This window comes from Phacochoerus africanus, chromosome 1 (genome assembly GCF_016906955.1).
Source record: "Phacochoerus africanus isolate WHEZ1 chromosome 1, ROS_Pafr_v1, whole genome shotgun sequence".
NCBI classification, from domain to species: domain Eukaryota; kingdom Metazoa; phylum Chordata; class Mammalia; order Artiodactyla; family Suidae; genus Phacochoerus; species Phacochoerus africanus.
In genome coordinates, this window is record NC_062544.1 from 178,442,373 (window position 1) to 178,466,171 (window position 23,799).

General features: G+C 35.4%; 1 protein-coding gene across 1 annotated transcript in view; it reads left to right on the plus strand.

The window, feature by feature from the left end:
• RSRC1 (arginine and serine rich coiled-coil 1) overlaps window positions 1-23,799 on the plus strand; it is a 449,666-nt gene that overhangs the window by 197,346 nt on the left and 228,521 nt on the right. The window contains exon 7 of the mRNA XM_047752433.1: window positions 5,459-5,495. Within this exon, the coding sequence (XP_047608389.1) occupies window positions 5,459-5,495 (37 nt within the window). The remainder of the gene's footprint in view (window positions 1-5,458; window positions 5,496-23,799) is intronic.

Here is a 23,799-nt window from a genome sequence, read left to right on the forward strand (position 1 = left end):
CTTTTGGAAACCTTTCTGAATCTTCTTGTTTTATGTATCATTATGAATCACACATTTCTGGATTTGCTTTTTACCCAATTTAAGAATTTTCTTTGACATTTTAATTCTAGATTGTTATGGGTGACCCTTCTTTAGTTTTCTTTTTCGTCATTGATTACTTAGATTACCGTAATTACTACATTCTATGCCAGCCTTTATTTTGTTGCTTCTTCCCAAAATTATTTCTCTTCTTTTTGCATTACATTCCTCAAAATTTTTTTTCGAATGATATTTTTGTGTGGTGAATTTCCTGAGACCTTGCATGCTGAAAATTTCTTTTTCTGTTAATTTAAGTAATAGTTTATTAATTGTATGTAAATTCTAGGTTCACAATCCTTTTAAAAAAAGTTTCTTTGGTAATTAATAACTCCATTTTCTAGCATTAGTGTTGAGAAATCTGATGTCAGTATTATTTTACCTTTATGGAAGAGTATGCTTTTTCTTAAAACTTTTAGACTTTTCTCTCAATCTGTGATAGTCTTTAATCATCCTTATAATATGATTTGCTGTGAATTTTTCTTTATCCTGTTCAAAGTTCTGTGTATCCTTCAATCTAAGATTTGAATATTTCCATCTGGGAAATTTTTGTCATTATTTCTTCAAATATTTCTTCTGTTTAATTTTGTCTTCACTTTTTCCTTTTAGGGTTCATATTACATAGATGTTCACTCTTCTATTCCTGTTCTTAATTTTGTCTCTTGTTCTGTCTTTTCATCCCTTTCTTTTGTCTTCTGGAAGAGTTCTTCTACCCAGTTTCATGCTCACTGATCCATCCTTGGTCTCTAGCTATTGTCCTTTTTGTTTTGTTTTGTTGCTTTTTAAGGCTGGACCTGTGGCATATGGAAGTTCCCAGGCTAGGGGTTGAATCAGAGCTGCAGCTGACAGTCTACACCACAGCAACAGCAAATCCAGATCCTAGCTGTGTTCTGTGACCCACACCACAGGTGACTCACCACAACGCTGGATCTTTAACCCACTGAGAGAGGCTAGAGATCAAACCAGCATCCTCATGGATACTAGTCAGGTTTGTAACCTGCTAAGCCACAGTGGGAGCTCTCTGTTGCTTTTGTCCTTTCAATTCATCCTCTGAATTCTATTATTATTATTATTATTTTTTTTTTTTTTTGCCATACCCATGGCACGTGGAAGTTCCAGGGCCAGGGAGAATTTCTGCAATCACAGAAGTATCCAGAGCCACAGCAGTGACAACACCAGATCTTAACTCACTGAGCCACAAGAGAACTACCATTCTCTATTTCAAACTATTGTATTTCTAATACTCATTATCTCATTTTGATTCTTTTTCACAACTTTCTTATTTTCTAAAAATCTTCCTTTATCTTTGAATCTGTTATTATGCTTATATTCTTGCTCAATTTATTCTGTTTTCTCTGGCTTTATTTGTTGTTTTTCTGTTCCTGTGCCTATATACCTCAGGGATCTAAAAATGTTCCTTATGGATTTCTCTTTCATTTTCTTGCAACATTCAGCTGCCTTGGCTAATAATTTTAATCTAAGGGGAGAGGTGAAAGTCTGGGCTTTCGCTTTTATTCCTCCATGTTAATTTTCTACTTTGGACTCAGTCAGCCACCTTTTCCATTGTGTCCTCCTACTCTTTCAAAGACAATCCAGAACAAAACAAAGCAAAACAACCACCCATCATACATACACACAACTTTCAATACTACTCTTTCAAACCACTCAATGTTGCAGTTGCTTTTGTTCTTTGAGTGGTATGGGCCTGGGTTGGACCCTGAGAGACCTGAGGTGGTTGCCACTGATTCAGTTCAAGTTTGTCTTCCGTCAGATGTCAGACTTTTATTAGTTGAATACATACTCTAATTCAGGCACTGTATTGGAAGCTGGGATATAAAAGTTAAAAAGATGCAAAAATCCATGTCCTCAAAGATTTTCACTTTAGTGCTGCCAATGGAAAAGTAAATATGTATTTATAATAAAGTGTGGGAACTTTGTGACATGAACACATGAGAAGAGTTCATCACTTAATTTGTGAAGAAAAGAGAAGGTTTCCTCAGTGAAGGTATGATTTAGGTTGAATCCTGAAGAATGTTTTTCTGTTTTAGATAGATGAGGCAGATGAGAGGAGGCTGGGAGAAAAGGAACATTTCAGGTAGAGAGAGCAAGTGGTTCAGTGATGATTGAAGCAAGGTTAGTAGTTTTTATGGCTGTTGCTGCCACTTTCCATGCAACATAGCTTTGACAAGATAACTGGGAAGGAGTAACCTGGAGTCTAGTGGGATGTGGTGGATTATAAGAAGAGAATTGATGTAATCAACCTTACATTTTAGAAAGTTCTTGCTTTATTCTGGGGCAAGGTAGGGTCATTGAGACCCATTAAGAAGCTTTGCAGTAATCTGGGAGAGAAAAGATGATGCTCTAAAATAAGATGTAGCTGTGAGGATAGAAAGATGTGGTTAAATCTAAATGATAATTAAGGGGGTTTAATAGCCAAGACCCTGTAGTTGATTACATTTGTTTGCATTTGGTAGTGAAGGAAAGGGCATATGTCAAGGATGATGCTGAGTTTTCTTTCAGCATGCCATTCAAAAATGCATATTTCCTAAAATCACTTAGTTTAAGGAATCACTTGGAAACATAACAAAACAAAAGCCTAGCCAACCTTTTCTTCCTCTTTCCTTCTTCCCTCCCTTTCTTTCTGTTTCTTTCTAGGAAGCCTGGAGGAAGACGGAAATCATTCGAAGAAGGGGGAGGACGAGCGATTCTTCTCGTTCTTCTTTCTCTTCTTTTTCTTCTTTCTTTCTTTCTTTCTTTTTCTTCTTTCTTTCTTTCTTCTTTCTTTCTTTCTTTTTTCTTCTTTTCTGTCTTTCCTCCTTCCTCCTGTCCTTCCTCCTTGCCTTCTTCCTTCTTCTTTCCTTCCTTCCTTCCTTCTCTCTCTCTCTCTCTCTTTCTTTCTTTCTCTCTCTCTCTCTTTCTTTCTTTCTTTCAGAATATTTTCTTATCCTTGATTCCAGAATGCAAATAGCTGAGAAAACAGATATTTTTCCTTAAGTATGTGTCAGAGTCAGTTGACAGCAAAACCTACCCTGAAATGAGTCCATTTATAGTCTTTGTTTATCTTACTGTGTGGACATTCATGTATTTCTTTCAGAATTATTAATATGTCTGATGATGAAAAGCTACTTCAAGCCTTGCTGTCGGTGTTTTATGACATGCAGTATATGCACCTTACTACCTTTCTTAAAATCCAGAATATTCTGATGAAGCATGTCTAGCCTTAATAGTTTCAGATACTAAATTATGGACTTGTACTTTGAATCAGAGCATTTTTGTCCTTTTACACTGAAGCATTGTTTTCTAATAATAACCGTTATGTGACAATGTTGCCAAAGGGGGGAAATGAAAATAGATGTGTTTTATGCAATATAAACTCTAAGATAGATTGTCAAGTGAAGATACAAAACAGTGTATATAGCATGTTTCTGTTTGGGCTAAAAAAAAACAAACAAACAGAAGAGAAACGTGTGCATGTGAGAAACGTGTGTTTCATGCACACTCACATGCACGCACATGCATAGACTATCTTTAGAAGGACAAAACAAATAGCCATTATTAATGATTGACAAATGGGAGTCAGTAATAGGAAGATTTTATTACAGTGTGTATACACACGCATTCACACATATTACACTGTCAGATGTTTCACTGTATATATTATTGTTTTTGTTTACATTTTAAATTACACAAATGGCTATCGGAGAATGACCTTGTAAAACTTAAAAGATTCATCTGACTTCCAGCTTCAATAAATATATTAATTTTATAGTAATGAAATTAAAAATTATTTATGTAGCTATTGTACTTCTCTGATACCTTGTTGCAGTTTATTTCTATCATTTGTCATTAGGACTATATCCAGAGAATGAGTTTCAGAAATCCTTAAATTTTTAAACATTCAGTATATAGTATTGCTAAGATTGCCAGGAGCGAAAGCAGAGAAGAGAAAGGCTAAAGATGAGTGCTCATCAGCAGACAATGGAATTTATTCCCAGGATGCTAAACAGCTGTACAGTGAGAGCAAAGGTTGAAAGCCATGAGTATAGTTTTTAATCAGCGAATCCAAAGGGAAAAGATAGGGGAATTAGGGAGATGGTGTAGCAAGACAAAGGAAACAGTCAAGTATATTTTTGGGGAAAAAAAAAAAAAGGAAACAATAAAAAGAAAATTGGGACCCCTTCAGAGAAAGAAAGAGGGGATTAAACATCACAAGTACAGTGTTGTTGTTGGATGTTTCAAAATTATTTTCTGCAGTGTGGTAGAGGCATAATTTTATGTTAAAAATAGGAAGTGGCATTTATGACAATTAAAATCAGATCAGAGTAAGAAAAGTAAAAGTCCATTTGTCACTAATAAATTAGCATTGACTGAAATCAGGAAAAATATCCAACTACCTGCCATTTTTCACCAAATGTGTGTTTAAATTGTCTTTGCTTATTGCACAGTTATTTGTATTTCTAGTTTCATCAGCAGTTTGTTTTGTTTTGTTTTTTTAATGGCTGCACCCATGGTATATGGAACTTCCTGGACCAGGGATTGAATCCGAGCCACAGTTTCAACCTGTGCTGCAGCTATGGCAACACTGGATCCTTTAACCCACTGTGCTGGGCCAGGGATTGAACCCACACCTCCCCAACTTACACCGTGACCCGAGCCACTGCAGTCATGTTGTTAACCCACTGTACCACAGCAGGAACTCCCATCAGCTGTCTTTTTAAAAGTGAAAAGTAAAAAATTAAATACTTAAAATATATCATGATATTTGATGTTTGTGCTTCCATTGGTTATATTTTGCTTTTTAATATTACAAGAGTCTTAGGTCCTGATTTTTAGTGGGTATTAAGTTAATAAAATTAGTGGCAGAAAAAAATTAAAATTTAATTATTTAGCTTTTTTCTCACAAACATTCTTAATGTGCCCATTCTTTATATATAAATGCAACGATTGATGGATGGATATTTTCTAAAACAAATATAAATATAGTAAAATGTCAATTGTATACTCTAGATGGTGAATAGAATCTGTATGTTTGAACATTTTCCTAATGTTGAAAAAACGAATGAAAAATTTACTGTGAAATTTAGTGTGCAAATAGTAAAATAATAATATTCTTGATTTTTTTTTGTTCTCCACTGATATTGAAAAGTCTAAAACATCCTTTCTATTAGAAGAAGAGCAATTTTAGTGGTAATACTACTATTAGATATAAATAAATTATCTGTTCCCCAAGGAACTTGTTCTGTCCTTAAAACAGTATTCCTATGAACATTAGGACAGGTATAGGTTAAAAATTATAAGGATTTATAAAATATTTTTGAGGTAAACATAAATTATAGCAGACAAGGGTTTAGCAACTATTTAAAACTTTATTCTTCTATTTTAGGGAATCTGGAAACATCAAAGCTGGATTAGAACATCTGGTAAGTTCTAATTTTCTCTTGAACATTTGCATCATCTTTGATATCTGCATTCTAAATGAACACTTTTGAATGAGCTTTGAATACCTTGTATTGAGAAAGTCAACCATTTCCCAAAGGGTCAGCTTACTGTTATTATGTGAAGGCACTTACATTTTCATTTATCTTATCATTTCAAGGGAATTAAAATTTTTTTAAATTACTTTTTTTTGATGTAGAGATGAAATAAAATGGATGACAATCCTTGGATTGATGATTGCTTTAATTATAAACAAAAATGTTTGGTGTAGAATTTTTGGCGTATCTTGATCTGACAAAAACAAGCTTGTGTTTTAAGAAAAACACAATCAAATATTGCATGCATAAATATGGTATGTTTTAGCAATTAAATGGCTTTGAAATAAGTGCACAGCTTTGTTTTTCCTGATGTCTTTGCTTTATGAATAATGCATTGGTTTAAACTACATTCAGTTTTAGAATATAAAATAATTGAGATGTAAAATTTTTGGTTTAAGTAAACATTTTAAAGCATATATGTGAAATTCCAACTAACATTACATGCTGTCCATTGATCGAAAAATTGGAAAAACTGTTGTATTATTCCAGGTCCAAAATTCATTGAACTCACCACACTGAGTGTTCATTACAACATTAAGTAGTTCATTTAAACAGAGCATTATAAAGTCATGGTCTGGTTTCTGGTCAAATCCAAATGCTGAATAATTAATGATAGAGATTCTTTTGTAAATACAATCTAAGTACTTTTTTAATGCAAGACTTCATTCGTATATCATATTGTAGCTTTGTTAACTATTAATGTGCTTTTATTCTGCTCCCGCAAAGCAAACAGTAGCAAGAGGGAGCTTCATTTTTATTTATAGTAGTTTTATAGTTGAAAGGGATTTTTGATTTTCCTTTTAGTAACTAAAGGAAACTGAAGAAATCTAGACTTTTTTTAAAATGATAAAATCATCCTAAAATTATAGATTGATTATTAAAAAGAAGAATATAATAACCTAGCTAGAAAAACTGAACTATATATATTTGTCCAGATTAGAAGTGAATAAACAACATTGTTATTCTCTTTATCAAAAATTATCTTCTGAATCCCTATTTATCACTTTATAGTGGCACATATATTTAGGACATACATGTGGACAAAGTAGTGCCAAAATAAACTATCTTTTTTACTTCTCTTGTAAATTATTATGTAATAAAAAGACTTTATATTTACTTGGTTTGTAGTCATCAGTAAATGAATTAGGTTCTTTTTTAGTTTAAATTTTACATATTTTCAGTGACAATTTCATGTGTTTATATTCTACTTATAATGTTAAGCAGCCATGGTTTTCTAACTGCCTGGGGCTACCAGGAAGACTTCCCTCAAAGCTGTTGGCACTCTAGACTTCCATTGCCCACTTTAACCAAAATAGTCCAGTTATTTTGTATACTTTCAAACTTTTAAGATAAAATTTCATCTTAAGAAAGAGTTCTTCAACTAAAAATATTTAAAAACCTTTGATGAAGTATAACCACTTGTGTTACAATCAGGAGTAACTGCTTATTATATTATTCCTTTCCATTCTTGACCCTAAGTTATATTTAATTTTTTTCTGGGACATATACATCAAATATATTTCAAAGATAACACATTTTAGGGCTGAGAGAGCCAAGATTAGTACAACAGATAGTGGAAGTATATTTTAATGCATTTTATCTAAGTTATTCAAAAGACTGTATAACTTCATATTGTAAAGTTGGCCCACAGACTGTCAACTATTAACATAGACATGAATACTTAACATAGTATCACGTATATATCTGTATATTGAATATTTACTGATAATATTCAATAATGTCAATGATATTTTTTGTAACTGCCAAGGAAGGAAGTGGCCTTAAGAAATTCATTGGCTGAGCACAGAAACTTATCTGTCTAGTCACTGTGGGCTTCTTAGGTTTCTGTCTCTCTGCAAATACTTATAGCCCTTGCCTTCTAGCACATGTACCCCTTCTTTGAATTGGTTTTATACCAAATACAATTAGAAGTGTAGACTCTAATAGATTGATTTTTAAAAATATGTAGTGTATAATTAAAATGAAAAGACTATCCTGTACATTTGGAATTGATTTTTTCTTTTTTCTTTTCTTTTTTTGGCCGCCCTGTAGTACATGGAGTTCCCAAGCCAGGGATCACATCTGAGCCTCAGTTGCAACTTAAGCCACGCTGCAGTAATGCTGGATCCTTAACCCACTGTACTGAGCCAGGGATCGAACCTGTTGTCCTGGTGCTCCTGAGACTGTTGATCCCGTTGTGCCACAGTGGAAACTCCTTAATTTTTTTTTTTTTTTATGTAGCCTTCTTCAGTCTTTGTCTCTTCAAATTTACTTGGATTATCATAGAAAATTGGCATTGTTCTAAGAGAGGATAAAAGCCAGTATAAATTTAAATAAGTTGAGAAAAATGATATATGCAGTTTGTTATACTTGCCATGAGGACTCATAAATGGTTACAACTGTCTTTGTACTCTGTTTATAGGCTCTTCTTGGTGTGTACATAGTTATCTGTAAGCCTAGAAGGGAGAAAGCAGGTGTGGGTATATGGAGAAAAGAGTACGATGGATTTTGGTTCCCGAGAATCTTTTCAAGGGCCGATTCATTTATTTGTCAAAATATTTCAAGCTCTTGATTCAGTCTTTGTTCCATCATTCCTTTCTTTCTGTGTTGCCATCTTTTCCTGGGAACTGTTCAGTATGTCATCCTTATCTTAAATTTCTTATTGTATACTCCCCTATACCATTTTATCTTTCTCTTTACAAACTTGTCTACTGCTCATAAAGCATAAGTCTGTTCAAAATTCCAGACAGAGCCTTTGAAGGTTGGTGTCCCATCATCCATTGATGATTCTTGCCTGATGACTGCAAAATGGGGATTTCCAACTCTACTACTCCCCCTATATTTAACAGCCAGATTCCACTATAAGGAAAAGCCCATCCTTCTTTCTTATTTTATTTATTTATTTATTATGAGCAAAGATTCATGAATAGGTTATTATCAGTTACTTTTCTTATTTATTTTGATGCTCAGATTATCCCAGATTTGTCCATGGAGTCTTCTTTCAAGGTGATTTCTGGGTCCTTTCGACATACTCTTTTTTTTTTTTTTTTTAATCACGTCCTCATTTTCTAACACAAGATATTTCAAGCTTATCTTATACCTTCCCTGCTCCACTCCCAGAATCAGCTATTTCTTGAAATTACCACATTTTTTTTTCTTTTTAGGGGCATACCCACGGCATATGGAGGTTCCCAGGCTAGGGGTCAAATCAGAGCTGTAGCAGCCAGCCTATGCCATAGCCACAGCAATACCAGATCCATGCCATGTCTGTGTCCTCATGCATACTAGTTAGATTTGTTTCTGCCGAGCCATGATGGGACTCCTATGCATTTTATTTTTGAATAACATGGTATTTAAAAATCAAAATCTAGACATGTGATGTGCTTGCTCATTGTCTCTCTGATTTCATTACTTTTAGGACCTTTCAGTCCTAGACTAGATAGATAAATAGAGGTAGGTGGGTAAGTAGGTGGATAGATAATTTTAAGAATGTGTGATTCATACTAATATCTCCAAATTTCAATCCAAACTGCATAATTCTTGTCCTTTCCCATTTCATATTTGTACTTCACTTAATGTAAAGTGAGAACCTAGACTCCTAACAATGCACTTGCCCATTTACTCAGTCATATAATATACATAAAATAGTTCCAAGAATACTACAGCTATATCTTTTAAAAATAAAATTAATTAAAAGATTTAAATATTTATTTCTAGTTCTTTTTCCCCTTGAGTGTAGTTAGTTATTCATTTTAAATATACTTTCATTCATTTGTTTCTGTTTTCATTCAATTTAGGTGCCTTTGTTCCCATTCTTATCAATAATAATTACAAATTTGAATATCTATAATGTTAACATGCTTCCAGAAATGAAAATGTTATTCTCAGAGAAGTGTCACTCCCTTCCTTTCTGGCTATTCTCCTCTATGCTTGTTGGTAGCAAATTTTATTAATTTCTGGTTTAGCCTTCTGGTGCTTTTTGTAAAATTAAGAATATACATATATGCCTACGTATTCTTATTTCCTCTTATAGAAAACATGTTGTATATACTTTTTTGTACTTTGCTCCTTTCATTTATCATTATATCCTGGAAATTACTCCATAATTACTATTTGTATCATATCTACTGTGTTCCGTTCTCTATTTAGCAATTTTTTTTTATTGAGTTAATATATTTAACTTTAGAGTTGATCCTAAAACAAGGTAAGATTCGGCAGATGGGATTAAGATGGCAGAATAGTAGGACTGGAGCTCAACATCTCTCCTAAAAACACAAAATTTACAACCAAATGCTGACCAATCAACCAAGTTTCCAAAAGATACTTTCAAAAAGATATCCTACTCCAGAAGGCAAAGAGGAGGCCACATCAAGAGGTAGGAGGGGCAATTATGCAATATAAAAACTTCATACCTCCAAGGTGGGAAGCCCCACAGACTGGAAAGTAACTGTATCATAGAGAAACACCTACAGGAGTGAGAGTTCTGAACCCCACATCAAACCCCCATGCATGGGGTTCTGGCTCTGGGAAAAAGAGCCCTAGGAGCATCCGGCATTGAAGGCCAGTGGGCCTTGTGCACAGGAGCTCCATGGTACTGGGGGAAATGGAGACCCCGTTCTTAAAAGGGGCACACAGACTTTCACGTGCACTGAGTCCCAGGGCAAAGCAAAGTCTCCATAGGAATCTGGGTCAGACCTGACTGCAGTTCTAGGAGGACCTCCTGGGAAAACAGGGGTGAATATTGCTTGTTGTGGGGGAAGAACTTTGGAAGCAAAGCTCTTGGAAATACTCTTTGGCCTGCCTTTCTCTGGAGGTGGCCATTTTTGGAAAATCTGGCCCCACCCATCAGTGCTGAGAAGCCCCAAGCCAAACAACAATCCAGGTGGGATCACAGCCCTATCCATCAGTAAACAGGCCACCTAGGCACACAACTGCCTCTAATCTCACCCAGAGACAAAGCCCCACCCACCAGAAGAGATAGGAATCAGCTCCACCTACCAGTGGGCAGGCATCAGTCCCTCCCATCAGGAAGCCTACAGCAAGCCCCCCCACCACCCTGTACCAACTTCAGCCACTAGGGGGGCAGACACCAAAGTAAAAGAGGCTACAACTCTATTGTCTGTAAAAAGGTCACCACACCAAAAACCTATAAAAATTAAAAGACAGAGAACTATAACTCAGATGATGGAGAAAGAAAAACCCCCAGAAAAACAGCTAAGTGATCAGGAGATTCTCAGCCTCCAGAAAAGACTTTGGACTGATGATGCTAAAGATGATGCAGGACATTGGAAATAAACTGGAGGCAAAGATGGATAATTTACAGGAAAACACTGAGCAAAGAGATATGAGATATAAAACTTAAGCAAGAAGAGATTCAAAATACAATAACTGAAATAAAAAATTCATTAGAAGCAGCAAATAGCAGAATACAGGAGGCAGAAGAATGAATAAGCAGGAGTTCGCGTCGTGGCGCAGTGGTTAACGAATCCGTCTAGGAACCATGAGGTTGCGGGTTCGGTCCCTGGCCTTGCTCAGTGGGTTAATGATCCGGCATTGCCGTGAGCTGTGGTGTAGGTTGCAGACGAGGCTCGGATCCCATGTTGCTGTGGCTCTGGCGTAGGCCGGTGGCTGCAGCTCCAATTAGACCCTTAGCCTGGGAACCTCCATATGCCTCGGGAGTGGCCCAAGAAATAGCAACAACAACAACAACAACAACAACAAAAAGACAAAAAAAAAAACAAAAACAAAAAAGAAGAATGAATAAGTGAGGTGAAGGACAGATTAGTGGAAATCATGGATGCAGAACAGAAAAGAGAAAAAAGATTGAAAACAAATGATGAGGGTCTCAGAGAACTCTGGGACAACATTTAATGCAGCAATATCTGTATTATGGGGGTGCTAGAAGGAGAAGAGAGAGCGAAATGGCCAGAAAAATTATTCAAAGAGAGAATAGCCTAACACTTTCCTAACATGGGAGAGGAACCACTCACCCAAATCCAGGAAGCGCAGTGAGTACCATGTAAAATAAACCCAGGGAGGAACACCCTGAGACACATATTAATCAAACTGATCAAAATTAAAGACAAGGAGAAAATATTGAAAGCAGATAGGGTAAAGAAACAAATAACATAGAAGGAAACCCTGATAAGGTTATGGGCAGATTTTTCAGCAGAAACTCTGCAGGCCAGAAGGGAGTGGCATGACATACTCAATGTGATGAAAGGAAAAAACCTACAACCTACATCACTTTACCCAGCAAGGCTCTCATTCAGATTTGAAGGAGAAATCAAAAGCCTCACAGATAAGCAAAAGCTAAGAGAATTCAGCAACTCTAAACCAGCCTTACAACAAATACTAAAGGAACTTCTCTAGGCAGAAAAGAAAACACAGCAACAGGAAGGAAAAATACCACACATGACAAGGCTCACCAGTAAAGGTATATATACAGTAGAGACACAATATCATCCACACGCAATGATGAACCAAAATCAGAAATGGTGAGAAGAGGAGGATACAAATGCAGGAGACTAGAGATGTACTTGCAATTAAGAGACCAACAACTTAAAACAATCTAATATATATATATATCCTTATATCAAAACTTCAGAATAACTGCAAACCAAAAATCTACAATTGATACACAAACAAAGAAAAATCAACTCAAATACAACACTAAAGATAGTCATCAAACCAGAAGAGGAGAGAACAAGAGAAGAAGGGAAGAAAAAAGAGCAGCAAAACCTAATCTGAAGCAAGTAATAAAATGGCAATAAGAACATACATATCAATAATTACCTTAAATGTTAATGGACTAAACACCCCAACCAAAAGACATGGATTGGCTAAATGGATACAAAAACAAGACCCAAATGTATGCTGTCTTCAAAAGACCCACTTCACTTCTAGGGACACATACAAATTGAATGTGAGAGGATGGAAGAAAATATTTCATGCAAATGGGGATCAAAAGAAAGCTGGAGTAGCAATACTCATATCAGACAAAATAGACTTTAAAATGAGGAATATTTTAAGAGACAAGGAAGGTCACTACATAATGATCAAATGATCAAGAAAAAGATATAACAATTTTAAATATCTACGCACCCAACATGGGTTCACCACAATATATAAGGCAACTGCTAACAACCTTAAAAGGACAAATTGACAATAACACAATAATAGTGGGGGACTTTAACGCCCCACTTAGAGCAATGGACAGATTATCCAGACAGAAAATCAATAAGGAAACACAGGCCCTGAATGAAGCATTAGAACAGATGGACTTAATAGATATTTATAGGACATTCCATCCAAAAGCAACAGAATACACCTTCTTCTCAAGTGCACATGGAACATTCTCTAAGATTGATCACATCGTGGGCTACACATCAAACCTCGGTAACTTTAAGAAAACTGAAATAATATCAAGCATTTTTTCTAGCCACAGCGCTATATGATTGGAAATCAACAACAAAAACACTGCAAAAACCACAAGCACGTGGAGACTAAACAACATGCTACTGAACAACCAATGGATCACTGAAGAAATCAAAGAGAGAATTAAAAAATACCTAGAACAAAATGAAAACAAAGATATGACATTCCAAAACTTATGGCATGCAGAAAAAGCCATTCTAGGTGAAAGTTTATAGCAATACAAGCCTACCTCAGAAAACAAGAAAAAGCTCAAATGAACAAGCTAACCTTACATCTAAAGCAGCTGGAGAGAGAAGAACAGACAAGATCTAAAGTTAGTAGAAGGAAAGAAATCATAAAGATCAGGGCAGAAATCAATGAAATAGAAACAAAGAAAACCATAGAAAAGACCAATGAAACAAAAAGCTGGTTCTTTGAAAAGATCAACAAAATTGATAAACCCTTAGCCAGACTTATCAAGCAATAAAATTAGAAATGAAAAAGGAGAAGTAACAATGGACATCACAGAAATACAAAGTATCATTGGAGACTACTATATGCAACTATATGCCAATAAAATGGAAAACCTAGAAGAAATGGACACATTCTTAGAAAAGTACAATCTTCCAAGACTAAACCAAGATGAAAAAGAAAAGATGAATGGACCAATCACAAGAACTGAAATTGAAACTGGGATGAAAAATCTTCCAACAAACAAAAGTCCAGGACCAGATGGCTTCAAACATTTAGAGAAGAGCTAACACCTCTTCTTCTAAAACTATTCCAAAAAATTGCAGAGGAAGGGACACGCCCAAACTCATTCTATGAAGCCACCATCACCCTGATACCAAAACCAAACAAAGACACCACAAAAAAAGAAAATCACAGGCCAATTTCACTGATGAACATCGATGCAAAAATCCTCAGCAAAATACTACCAAACCGTATCCAACAATATATCAAAAGGATTGTACACATCATGATCAAGTGGGATTTATCACAGGGATGCAAGGTTTCTTCAATATCCGCGAATCCATCAGTGTAATACACCACATTAACAAACTGAAGAATAAAAACCATATGATCCTCTCAATAGATGCAGAAAAAGCTTTTGACAAAATCCAACACCCATTGCTGATAAAAACCCTTTAGCAAGTGGGCATGGACAGATCCTACCTGAACATAATAAAGGCCATATATGACAAACCCAGAGCTAACATCATTCTCAATTGTGAAATGTTGAAAGAATTCCCACTGAGATCAAAAACAAGACAAGGATGTTCGCTCATGTTGATTTGCCAGTACTATTCAACATGGTTTTGGATGTCCTAGCCACAGCAATCAGAGAAGTAAAAGAAATAAAAGGAATCCAAATTGGAAAGGAAGAAGTAAAACTATCCCTATCTGCAGATGACATGATACTATACCTAGAGAATCCTAAAGACTCTACCATAAAAGTGTTAGAGCTCATCCATGAATTTGGCAAAGTCACAGGATACAAAATTAATACACAGAAATTGATGGCATTTCTGTATACTAACAGTGAAAGATGAGATAGAGAAATTAGGGAAGCAATCCCATTTACCATTACATCCAAAAGAATAAAATGCCTAGGAGTAAACCTACCTAGAGTCAAAAGACCCATACTTTGAAAACTATAAGACACTGATGAAAGAAATCAAAGATGACACAAACAGATGGATTGGAAGAGTCAATATTATCAAAATGACTATACAATATTATCAATATGACTATACAATATTATCAAAATGACTAAGGCAATCTACAGATTCAATGCAATCCCTATCAAATTACCAAGGACATGTTTCACAGAACTAGAACAAAATATTTTAAAGTGTGTCTGGAAGCTCAAAAGACCCAGAATAGCCAAATACATCCTGAAAAAGAAAAAATGGAACTGGAGAAATCAGGCTGCCTGACTTCAGACTATACTACAAAGCAACAGTCATCAAAACCCAACAGAAATATAGATCAGTGGAACAGGATAGAAAGCCCAGAATGAAACCCACGCACCTACAGCCAAGTAATCTTTGACAAAGGAGGCAAGAATATACACTGGAGAAAGGACAGCTTGTTCAATAATTGGTGCTGGGAAAACTGGACAGCTACATGGAAAAGAATGAAATTAGAACACTCCCTAACACCATACACAAAAATAAACTCCAAATGGATTAAAGACCTAGATATAAGACCAGATACTGTAGAACACTTGGAGGAAAACATAGGCCAAACACTCTCTGACATAAATGACAGCAACATCTTCTCAGATCCACCTCTTAGAGTATGACGGTAAAAACAAAAATAAACAAATGGGACTTAATCAAACTTAAAAGTTTCTGCACAGCAAAGGAAACCCTAAACAAAACGAAACGACAGCCTACAGAATGGGAGAAAATCTTTGCAAGTGAATCAACTAATAAGGGGTTAATTTCCAAGATTTATAAATACATCCTATCACTCAATTCCAAAAAACAAACAACCCCATCAAAAAATGGGCAGAAGATCTAAACAGACAATTCTCTAAGGAAGACATATGAATGGCCAAAAAACACATGAAAAGATGTTCAACATCACTCATTATTAGAGAAATGCAAATCAAAACCACCATGAGGTTCCACCTATACCAGCCAGAATGGCCATCATCAAAAATCTACAAACAATAAGTGCTGGAGAGGGTGTAAATGTAAATTGTTGGTGGAAATGTAAATTGGTGCAACCACTGTGGAAAACAGTATGGAGATTCCTCAGAAAACTAAAAATAGAATTACCATTTGATCTAGCAATCCCACTCCTGAGCATCTATTCTGAGACAACAATGACTCAAAAACACACATGTACTCCAATGTTCATCGCAGCACTATACGCAATAGCCAAGACATGGAAACAACCTAAATGTCCACGGACAGAGGAGTAGATCAAGAAGATGTGGTACATATACATAATAGAATATTACTCAGTCATTAAAAGGAAAGAAATTATGGCATTTTAAGCAACATGGATGGACCTAGGAATTATCATGCTAAGTGAAGTCAGTCAGACAGCAAGACACCAACATCACACGCTATCACTGACATGTGCAATCTGAAAAAAGGACAGACTGAACTTCTTTGCAGAGCAGATGCTGACTCGCAGACTTTGGAAAATTTATGGTTTCCAAAAGAGACCGTTTGGGGGTTGGGAGGATGCACGGGGGGTGGCAGGATGTGCTGGGGGTGTGGGATGGAAATAGTATAAAACTGGATTGTGATGATCATTGTACAAATATAAATGTAATAAATTCATTGAATAATAAAAAAAATAAAATAAAAAAATAAAACAAGGTAAGATTTTTGTCCAAACGTGGTGCCTGTCACACTTTCATAGATGCTGGCAAAACACTAGATTCTCTGGGTCAGATAGAGAACGTTTTCTTATCTACAGCAGAAAAAGTAGCACATTCTTCTTAAGTTCCACTTTACCCCCAAGTTCCTTGGATTTATGCTCCATACCCAGTGGGTTTTTGTCATACCTGAGGGTCTATGGATTTGGAGTTCTTTTCAGAGCTGCTGTTTGTTAGAAAATCTTCCCAAACTTTCCCTAAGAGAAAGATGTTATCTTTATTATCCTAGTTAGGTAACAAACCTGCCCTTTGGCCCAGGGAGAAATTCTGTCTCTATCTTCCAAAACTGCTATACTAAATGTCTTGAAAAGATAGTTCTCAACAAAGGCTGACGGCTGATACAAGTTGTACAGATCCTTATGGAGAATTATCAATGAAGAGCTATTGTAATTATGATGATGAAATTTAGGAAGGCTTGTGTTATTGTCCTAATGGTTACCTTTGTATTTACATTTTTAAAGATGCTTTTAATCCTGTTTATTCCTATTTAACATTTTAAGTGACATCATTTGACTCCCAACTATTACCTTCATTAGAGACAGTGCTCCCCTTTTACTTTCCCTTTCTGCCTTTCCCTGCCACTTCTTCTTGCTGTGTTCTCACTGCTTTGTTGGAATATGAAACGTTTGCATACTGTTCTTCCACCTATGCTACTACCTTGTTTTCAAATCAACTCTAAAGTTAAATATGTTAAATATTTGCCATCAACTTGTTTGCTGTTATTTCCACACACTTTTCTCCTGTTTGTATAAAACTCATCCACTAGTATTTTCCTTAGGAAAGGCTCCTATTTACAATATTCCTCAAGATCCTGCACATTCCAGGCTGTTTTCTGGAGTCTTGACACTTGAATGGCAACTTGACATAAAGTTCTAGGCTTACAGTTTTTTTCCTTCACTTTTTTGAAATAGAAAATTATTTTGGCAGAAATTGGCACATTGTAAATGAACTATAATTTTTTTTTAAAAAAAAAAGGGAAAGAAAGAAAATTATTCTGCTTGATATTTCTGGTACCAGCCTTATTTTCTTGTCCTTATAAATAATTAGATTTTTTTTCCTTGAAGCATTGCCATTTTTCCATTGACCTTGTTTTGCCAGGAAAATTCTCAAAGTTGATTGTTGCTAGCTAATTTCTCTGGGAAGTTCCATATATAGATTTAAGTTTTCTCTTTCCAGAAATTATTGTTATGGATTATAGAATTTCCAGAAATTATTTCCATGGATTATAGAATTAAGTATTAGTTCTGTTCCATTGTTTTGTTTTCTCCTTCAACAACTCCAATATGTAATCTTTTTTTGCTTGTCTTCTAGTTCAGTTCCTTTCTCTCTGACTTTTTACTATTTTACTTTGTTTTTATTCTCAGTTGTTTTTCTGATTTTATTCAGTATTTCTTTCTTTCTTTCTTTTTTCTTTTTTCTTTTGTCTTTTTGTCTTTTTAGGGCCATACCCACGGCACATGGAGATTCCCAGGGTAGGGGTCTAATCGGAGCTGTTGCTGCAGGCCTACACTACAGCCATAGCAATGCAGGTCCAAGCCACTTCTGCGACCTACACCACAGCTCACAGCAACACCAGATCTTTAACCCACTGAGCGAGACCAGGGATTGAACCTGCAACCTCATGGTTCCTAGGCAAATTTGTTTCTACTGTGGCACAATGGGAACTCCTGATTTTATTCAGTATTTCCTAATAAATTTTCATATAAATTTATTCTTTGTGCCCTTTACAATACATTCTTCATATCTCAAATATTTTTCCTTCCATTGCTTTTTTTATTTTTTGAATATCTGATGCTAGGTTTACTTTTTATTATTTGTCTAAATGAGTCATACTTTGTAGTTGGTTTTAGAGGAAGAATTTTCATTTATTGAAATGTTTCAGTTAGCGCTTTCTTATTACTTCTTATAGTAACTTTACCATGGGAGTGATTTCTTTCTTTTCTTTCTCTTCCCCTCCCTCTTTTCCCTTATTCCCTCCCTTTCTTCCTTCCTTCCTTTTTAAAATCCTATACATTTTGTAGACAGGGTTATGTGTTTAAGGGCTCTATTCTGTATATCAAAGTATAGTTTATTTAACGGGTGATGGTAGGATGGCAGGGAGGAAGGGGTTGGCAACTCTTGTTTCTCTTTAACAATTTTTCTCTTACTAGTTTCTTCTTTCTTGTCACTGACATGTATTTGAGGCTACCTTTTCTGGTCCCACTCTTTCAAACCCTTTCCTTCTAGCTGTTGCTATGGTAATATCAAATCCTAGACTTGTGTTCACTATTTTGGTGTTATACTTTGTTTTTCTAGGGATGATTTTTGTTTGTACTTCTAGTTATGTATTAAACTTACAACTACTATCAGGCATGGAGAGAAAGTCTTTGAAAATTTTCATTTCAAAAAAGAAATTCATAATGAATTGTTGGAAATCAATGTCAAATAGACCTTGAATCCTAAGGAGACCTTCCACAGGGTTCCTGCAGAATAGTCAGCAGAACTGAATACCAAACATCTCTCAGAGCTCAATGTCCATTTCTATTTAAAGACTTAGGACAGGAGTTCCTGTCCTGGTGCAGTGGTACCAAATCCGACTAGGAACCATGAGGTTCAATCCCTGGCCTCGCTCAGTGGTTTAAGGATCCGGTGTTGCTGTGAGCTGTGGTGTAGGTCACAGACACACCTTGGATCTGTCATTGCTGTGGCTGTGGCATAGGCCAGCAGCTGCAGCTCCAAATCAAACCCTAGCCTGGGAACCGCCGTATATCATGGGTGTGACCCTAAAAAGCAAAAAAAAAAAAAAAAAAAAAATTAAGACAGAACAAAGGAATGAAAATGTTGCATATAATGTTGTGCTTAGTTAGATTTTATAATGAACTTAAGGAGATAATACTTTTTACTTGATGAAGAATCACATACGGGAGTTTCCACTGTGCTGGGTTAAGCCCAATGCAACAGCTTAGTTCGTGGGTTTGAGCCCCAGCTCAGCACAGTGGGTTAAGGATCTGTCATTGCCAGATTCAATCCCTGGACCAGGAACTTCCGTATGCTGTGGGTATGGACATTAAAAAGAAAAGGAAGAAAAATTATGTACAAATTAAAAACCTTCTGATGTGACCCCAGTATATGTTTGCTAGCATAGTAGGGTTGAAGGAGTGCAGGTGGGTGGTAATTAGGTGGTGATGTTGATGTCGACTTCTTTTTTTTGGTCTTTTCAGGGCTGCATCCAAGGCATATGGAGCTTCCCAGGCTAGGGGTCCAATCAGAGCTGTAGCCGCTGGCCTACACCACAGCCACAGCAACTTGGGATCCCAGCCGCATCTGCAACCTACACCACAGCTCTCGGCAACATCGGATCCTTAACCCACTGAGTGAAGCCAGGGATCGAACCTGCAACCTCATGGTTCCTAGTCAGATTCGTTAACCATTGAGCCACGATGGGAACTCCTTGAGTGTTTTTAATACAGTTAGGTAGGTACCATTAACATGCATTTTTATTTTTACAATAATGAAAATGTATAGGAGATAGAACCATACCATTTGATTACAACATAGCTCTTACTGTTTTATTAGCAAACTACAAAAATAATTCAATCCTTTCCTCTTGAGAGAGGGAGTGAGATCTGAGTATATTAGCTAGAGCTATATGAATAATTGTCACTTTTTTAGGTCAAAATAAGTTTTATGGGTTGTTTCTAGCTTGAAAGAAGGACTGTTGTGTCATGCCCCCTTTGGCAAGGAATGAAGTGAATTATCCTGATCAGTAGGATATTTCCAAAGCTTCCCTTGCTCTCTTTTCTGAAAAGTCACATAACTGGATGTGGGTTGGGATGGGGGAACATGATCTAGGTCAGTGTTTCACTACTTTTAATGTGCATGTGAGTCTCCTGGGGATATTGTTTAAACTCTGGTTTTGGGTGGACTTGAAATTCTGCATTTAGCAAGCTCCTAAGTGAGGTTAATGCTTCTGGTCCAGCAGCCCCCAGAAGAAAAGTATATTGAAGGGCATTGACTTGAAAGGCATGTGTGCAATGATTGAGGCCCTTTGCATAAGATGAAAAATGTAAATGTTTCCCCCATGTACTCATTGAATGTGATTCTGCAACCTATGAATGATTGGTTGGGCATTCATAAACCCAGAGAGACAGACACTCCACAGGTTTATACAGAGCTCAGAAATTCATCATTTTATGCTGCAAGCATAACAGAGGGCTAATTTTTTTTTCTTTGTTTTGGTTCTAGATATTAAGTTCTAGATATTTCAGGGTTGGAGCTGGAAACTAGGACTAATAATACTTTGTTCAACCTTGGGTGGAAAGTTAAGTAAGTGATGATAAGTCTTTTTGTAAAAAGGGTTAAAAGTATTTACAGCTTTGAGTGGGATTTGCTTTCTATTAATAGTTGAATAGCAAAAGAATTCTGGAGCCATACCTGTGGGGTTTTCTCCCACAGAGGTCTCATTTATGTTTCTTATATTATATAACATTTGAGAGTGATGACCTACTTGTCCTTGTGGTCAGGCAGCACAGTCTGACCATTTTAAGTGTTGAAAAGCAACTGTCATTAATAGCTTGTTTAGCCCATCAGTGGTTTGTAGAATATAGTTGCTGCTTGCCAGAAATGTAGGCAGGCCCATTGCGCTATTACACAGTCATCAATAATACTACATTCTAATAAAAGCCCTTTCCTCTCTGTTTTAGGCTATTTTGCATAGAACTTGCAAATAAAACAGCTATATATCAGTTCACAGACTAATAATTTTATTCAACACAAGCAGAAACACAGTTAATATATTTTCATATTTTTGAGAATTCAAGCAGAGGTTATGAGCCTTATTCTAAAGTCACTGGCCTTTTGTCTGTTGCATTTTAAAATATCTGTGTTATTTCAATATTTTCCCACTATGTTCTGAAAAAAACTTTCTGACATTTGTCTGAATAAGTTTGAGAGCATAGTTATCTCAAAATGCATTGATATTACTCATATACTGTATATATTTATTAAATGCTGATAAAGATATTTATTACTTCATATAGTATTTACAGATTTCAATATAATAGATTCCTTCCCTCCCAGCATTTGATTTTTTTTTTCACTTAATCCAGTATATATTTGAGTTTTAGGGTTAATGTGCCTATCAGAACACTTTCCTCAAACTGTGATGACAAAACAGCATAAAGTTTTTCTTCTTTTTGAAGATAAATTCCATAAATTTTTCCACCTTTCCTTTTAACAAATAAGTGTGCCTAAAATGTATGCAAATTAAAATACTTTTAATGTGGATTAAATGTTAATGTTGTATTACTGCCATGATTTCTTACATAGTTCACAGGTCTTAAATCTGGGGACTGGCTCACATTCCAGTCAGAAATAGTACCTTGTCAGTGATCCATTTCTCTGACACATTTTGATCAGTTACAAGTTTACTAAAAATTGCTTCTGCAGTAAATGGATTAATAAATATTACCTAGTCATCCAAACGCCATGAACTTCAGTCCTTTTTCCATCCTTTCTCTCCCTTTTCTTCCAAAGAAAAGATCTGTCTGTTGTTGCATTTTTAAGATACAATGGTCCTGGTAGAAAATGGTGACCAGTTAGCTTAAAAAAAAAAATTGACAATATGTCATGCAATTTTCATGATACTACTAATAGTCTCGGATTTATGTTTAATCTAGATAAAATTTATTTTCTGATGTTTATGCACATGTGCTACTAAAGCTTTATAAAGTAAAACCAAATATTCTAAGTACATTAAATAACCCCCACTTCCCATTATTCAAGTGTCTGAAAGTCAGGCCTTCTCGAAACTACAAGAATAACTGAGTATTGTATTTGGATATTTTTTGATATTATAGTCCAGGACACCATAGGTTCTACTTCATTGCAGAGAACCCCACAAAGCACCTGCTGTTTATTTTTTTCCTTTTTCAGCAAGACCTGTGACTTCAGAGAGAGAACTAATAACAGAGATAATAGTGTTGCTTTTTATTTTTCCAATCAAAGCATTAGGAGTTAAGACAGAGAAAGCCTTTGCCACAGTGGTGTCTTTGGCCACATTCATTATCGTTTGTCACAATTCAGATCATCTGTATTTAACATACAGAGCCTGTTTATGTTAGGAAGAGCAGAGCACAAGGAGTCAGGAGAACATGATTTTACTGAGTGACCTGCAGCAATGCACACAACCTCTCTGTATCACTCATTTTCTCCCTATTCATAATATCTAGAGATAGTGTGTGATAATTTGTAGAAGCATAAGAATTTCTATAAGTGTATCATTTATAGAGAAAGAAAAAAATCTTCATGGTTCCAGTTGTGTAACTTCAGATTGCTAAAAACAATATCTCAGTTCTAATATACTTAGAGTGAGCTGTGAGAAACTTTGTCCTATATCTGCTCACATCTTCTCCCTTTTAAAGAATTTATTATATATTTTTAAAAAGTATTAAAAGTAACAATTTATTACTTTTTGTTGTAATGGATCAAAAACTGATAGGTGTATATATATTTAAAAAAAGAGTATATCTTCTATCTGCCAACAACCCCGGTATTAATAGTTTAGTACCCTTCCTTCTTACCTTACTCTATTCCCAGATGTACATATGCATATATTATTTAGCTTTTGTTTCTTTATTAAATAGAATCATACTGTATATGATATTTTACAACTTGCACTTTTTATTCTGTGCTGGGTACGCTATGCATACATACATACATAAGACTGGTTTTTCTGGAAATCTCTCAAAATATTGGAAGTTAATACCATTTTATTTAATGCATTCATAGGGGAAGTTTGAGGACCGCAAAATTTGCGTTTTTAAGGAGTCAAGGCAGATTTGATTTTATTCCCACTTTTGACTACCTTGATTATGGTATATGAAAATACAAGCTTATGATAAAATTTATCAGTAGAGGAAGGAATGGGTTACTTTATTAAAGAAATCTCATTAATGTTTGCAAAAAACAAATAATTAAAGATAATTAGATTAGAAAAGGAACATATGACATCTTTAAATGTGTTTCAGGTTTATTATAGACCAGTATTTTTTAATGGAAATTTTACGTAACTCTGTGATATTTATTGCAGTCTTCAGTCTTGGTATTTGCCATATATATATACTATAATTCCTTTATTGACTGCCTTTTGACTGACTATTTCTGCTTTCTCCTCTCACAAATATTGAGAAGTTTTTATTAAATTCTTTTGAGTTTGAAAGAGAGGTGCATTGATATATTGTTTGGGAAAATTATCATAATTATTTTTTAAAGGTGGGAGGGATTCAGTTTAAAGTCATTTGTGCCCACTTGAGTGAATGGTAAAAACCAGTTGCTGAAAACTTGAGTTTACAGTAGAAATCATTAGTGACTTCTCTCCATGGTCTGGATAGGTAT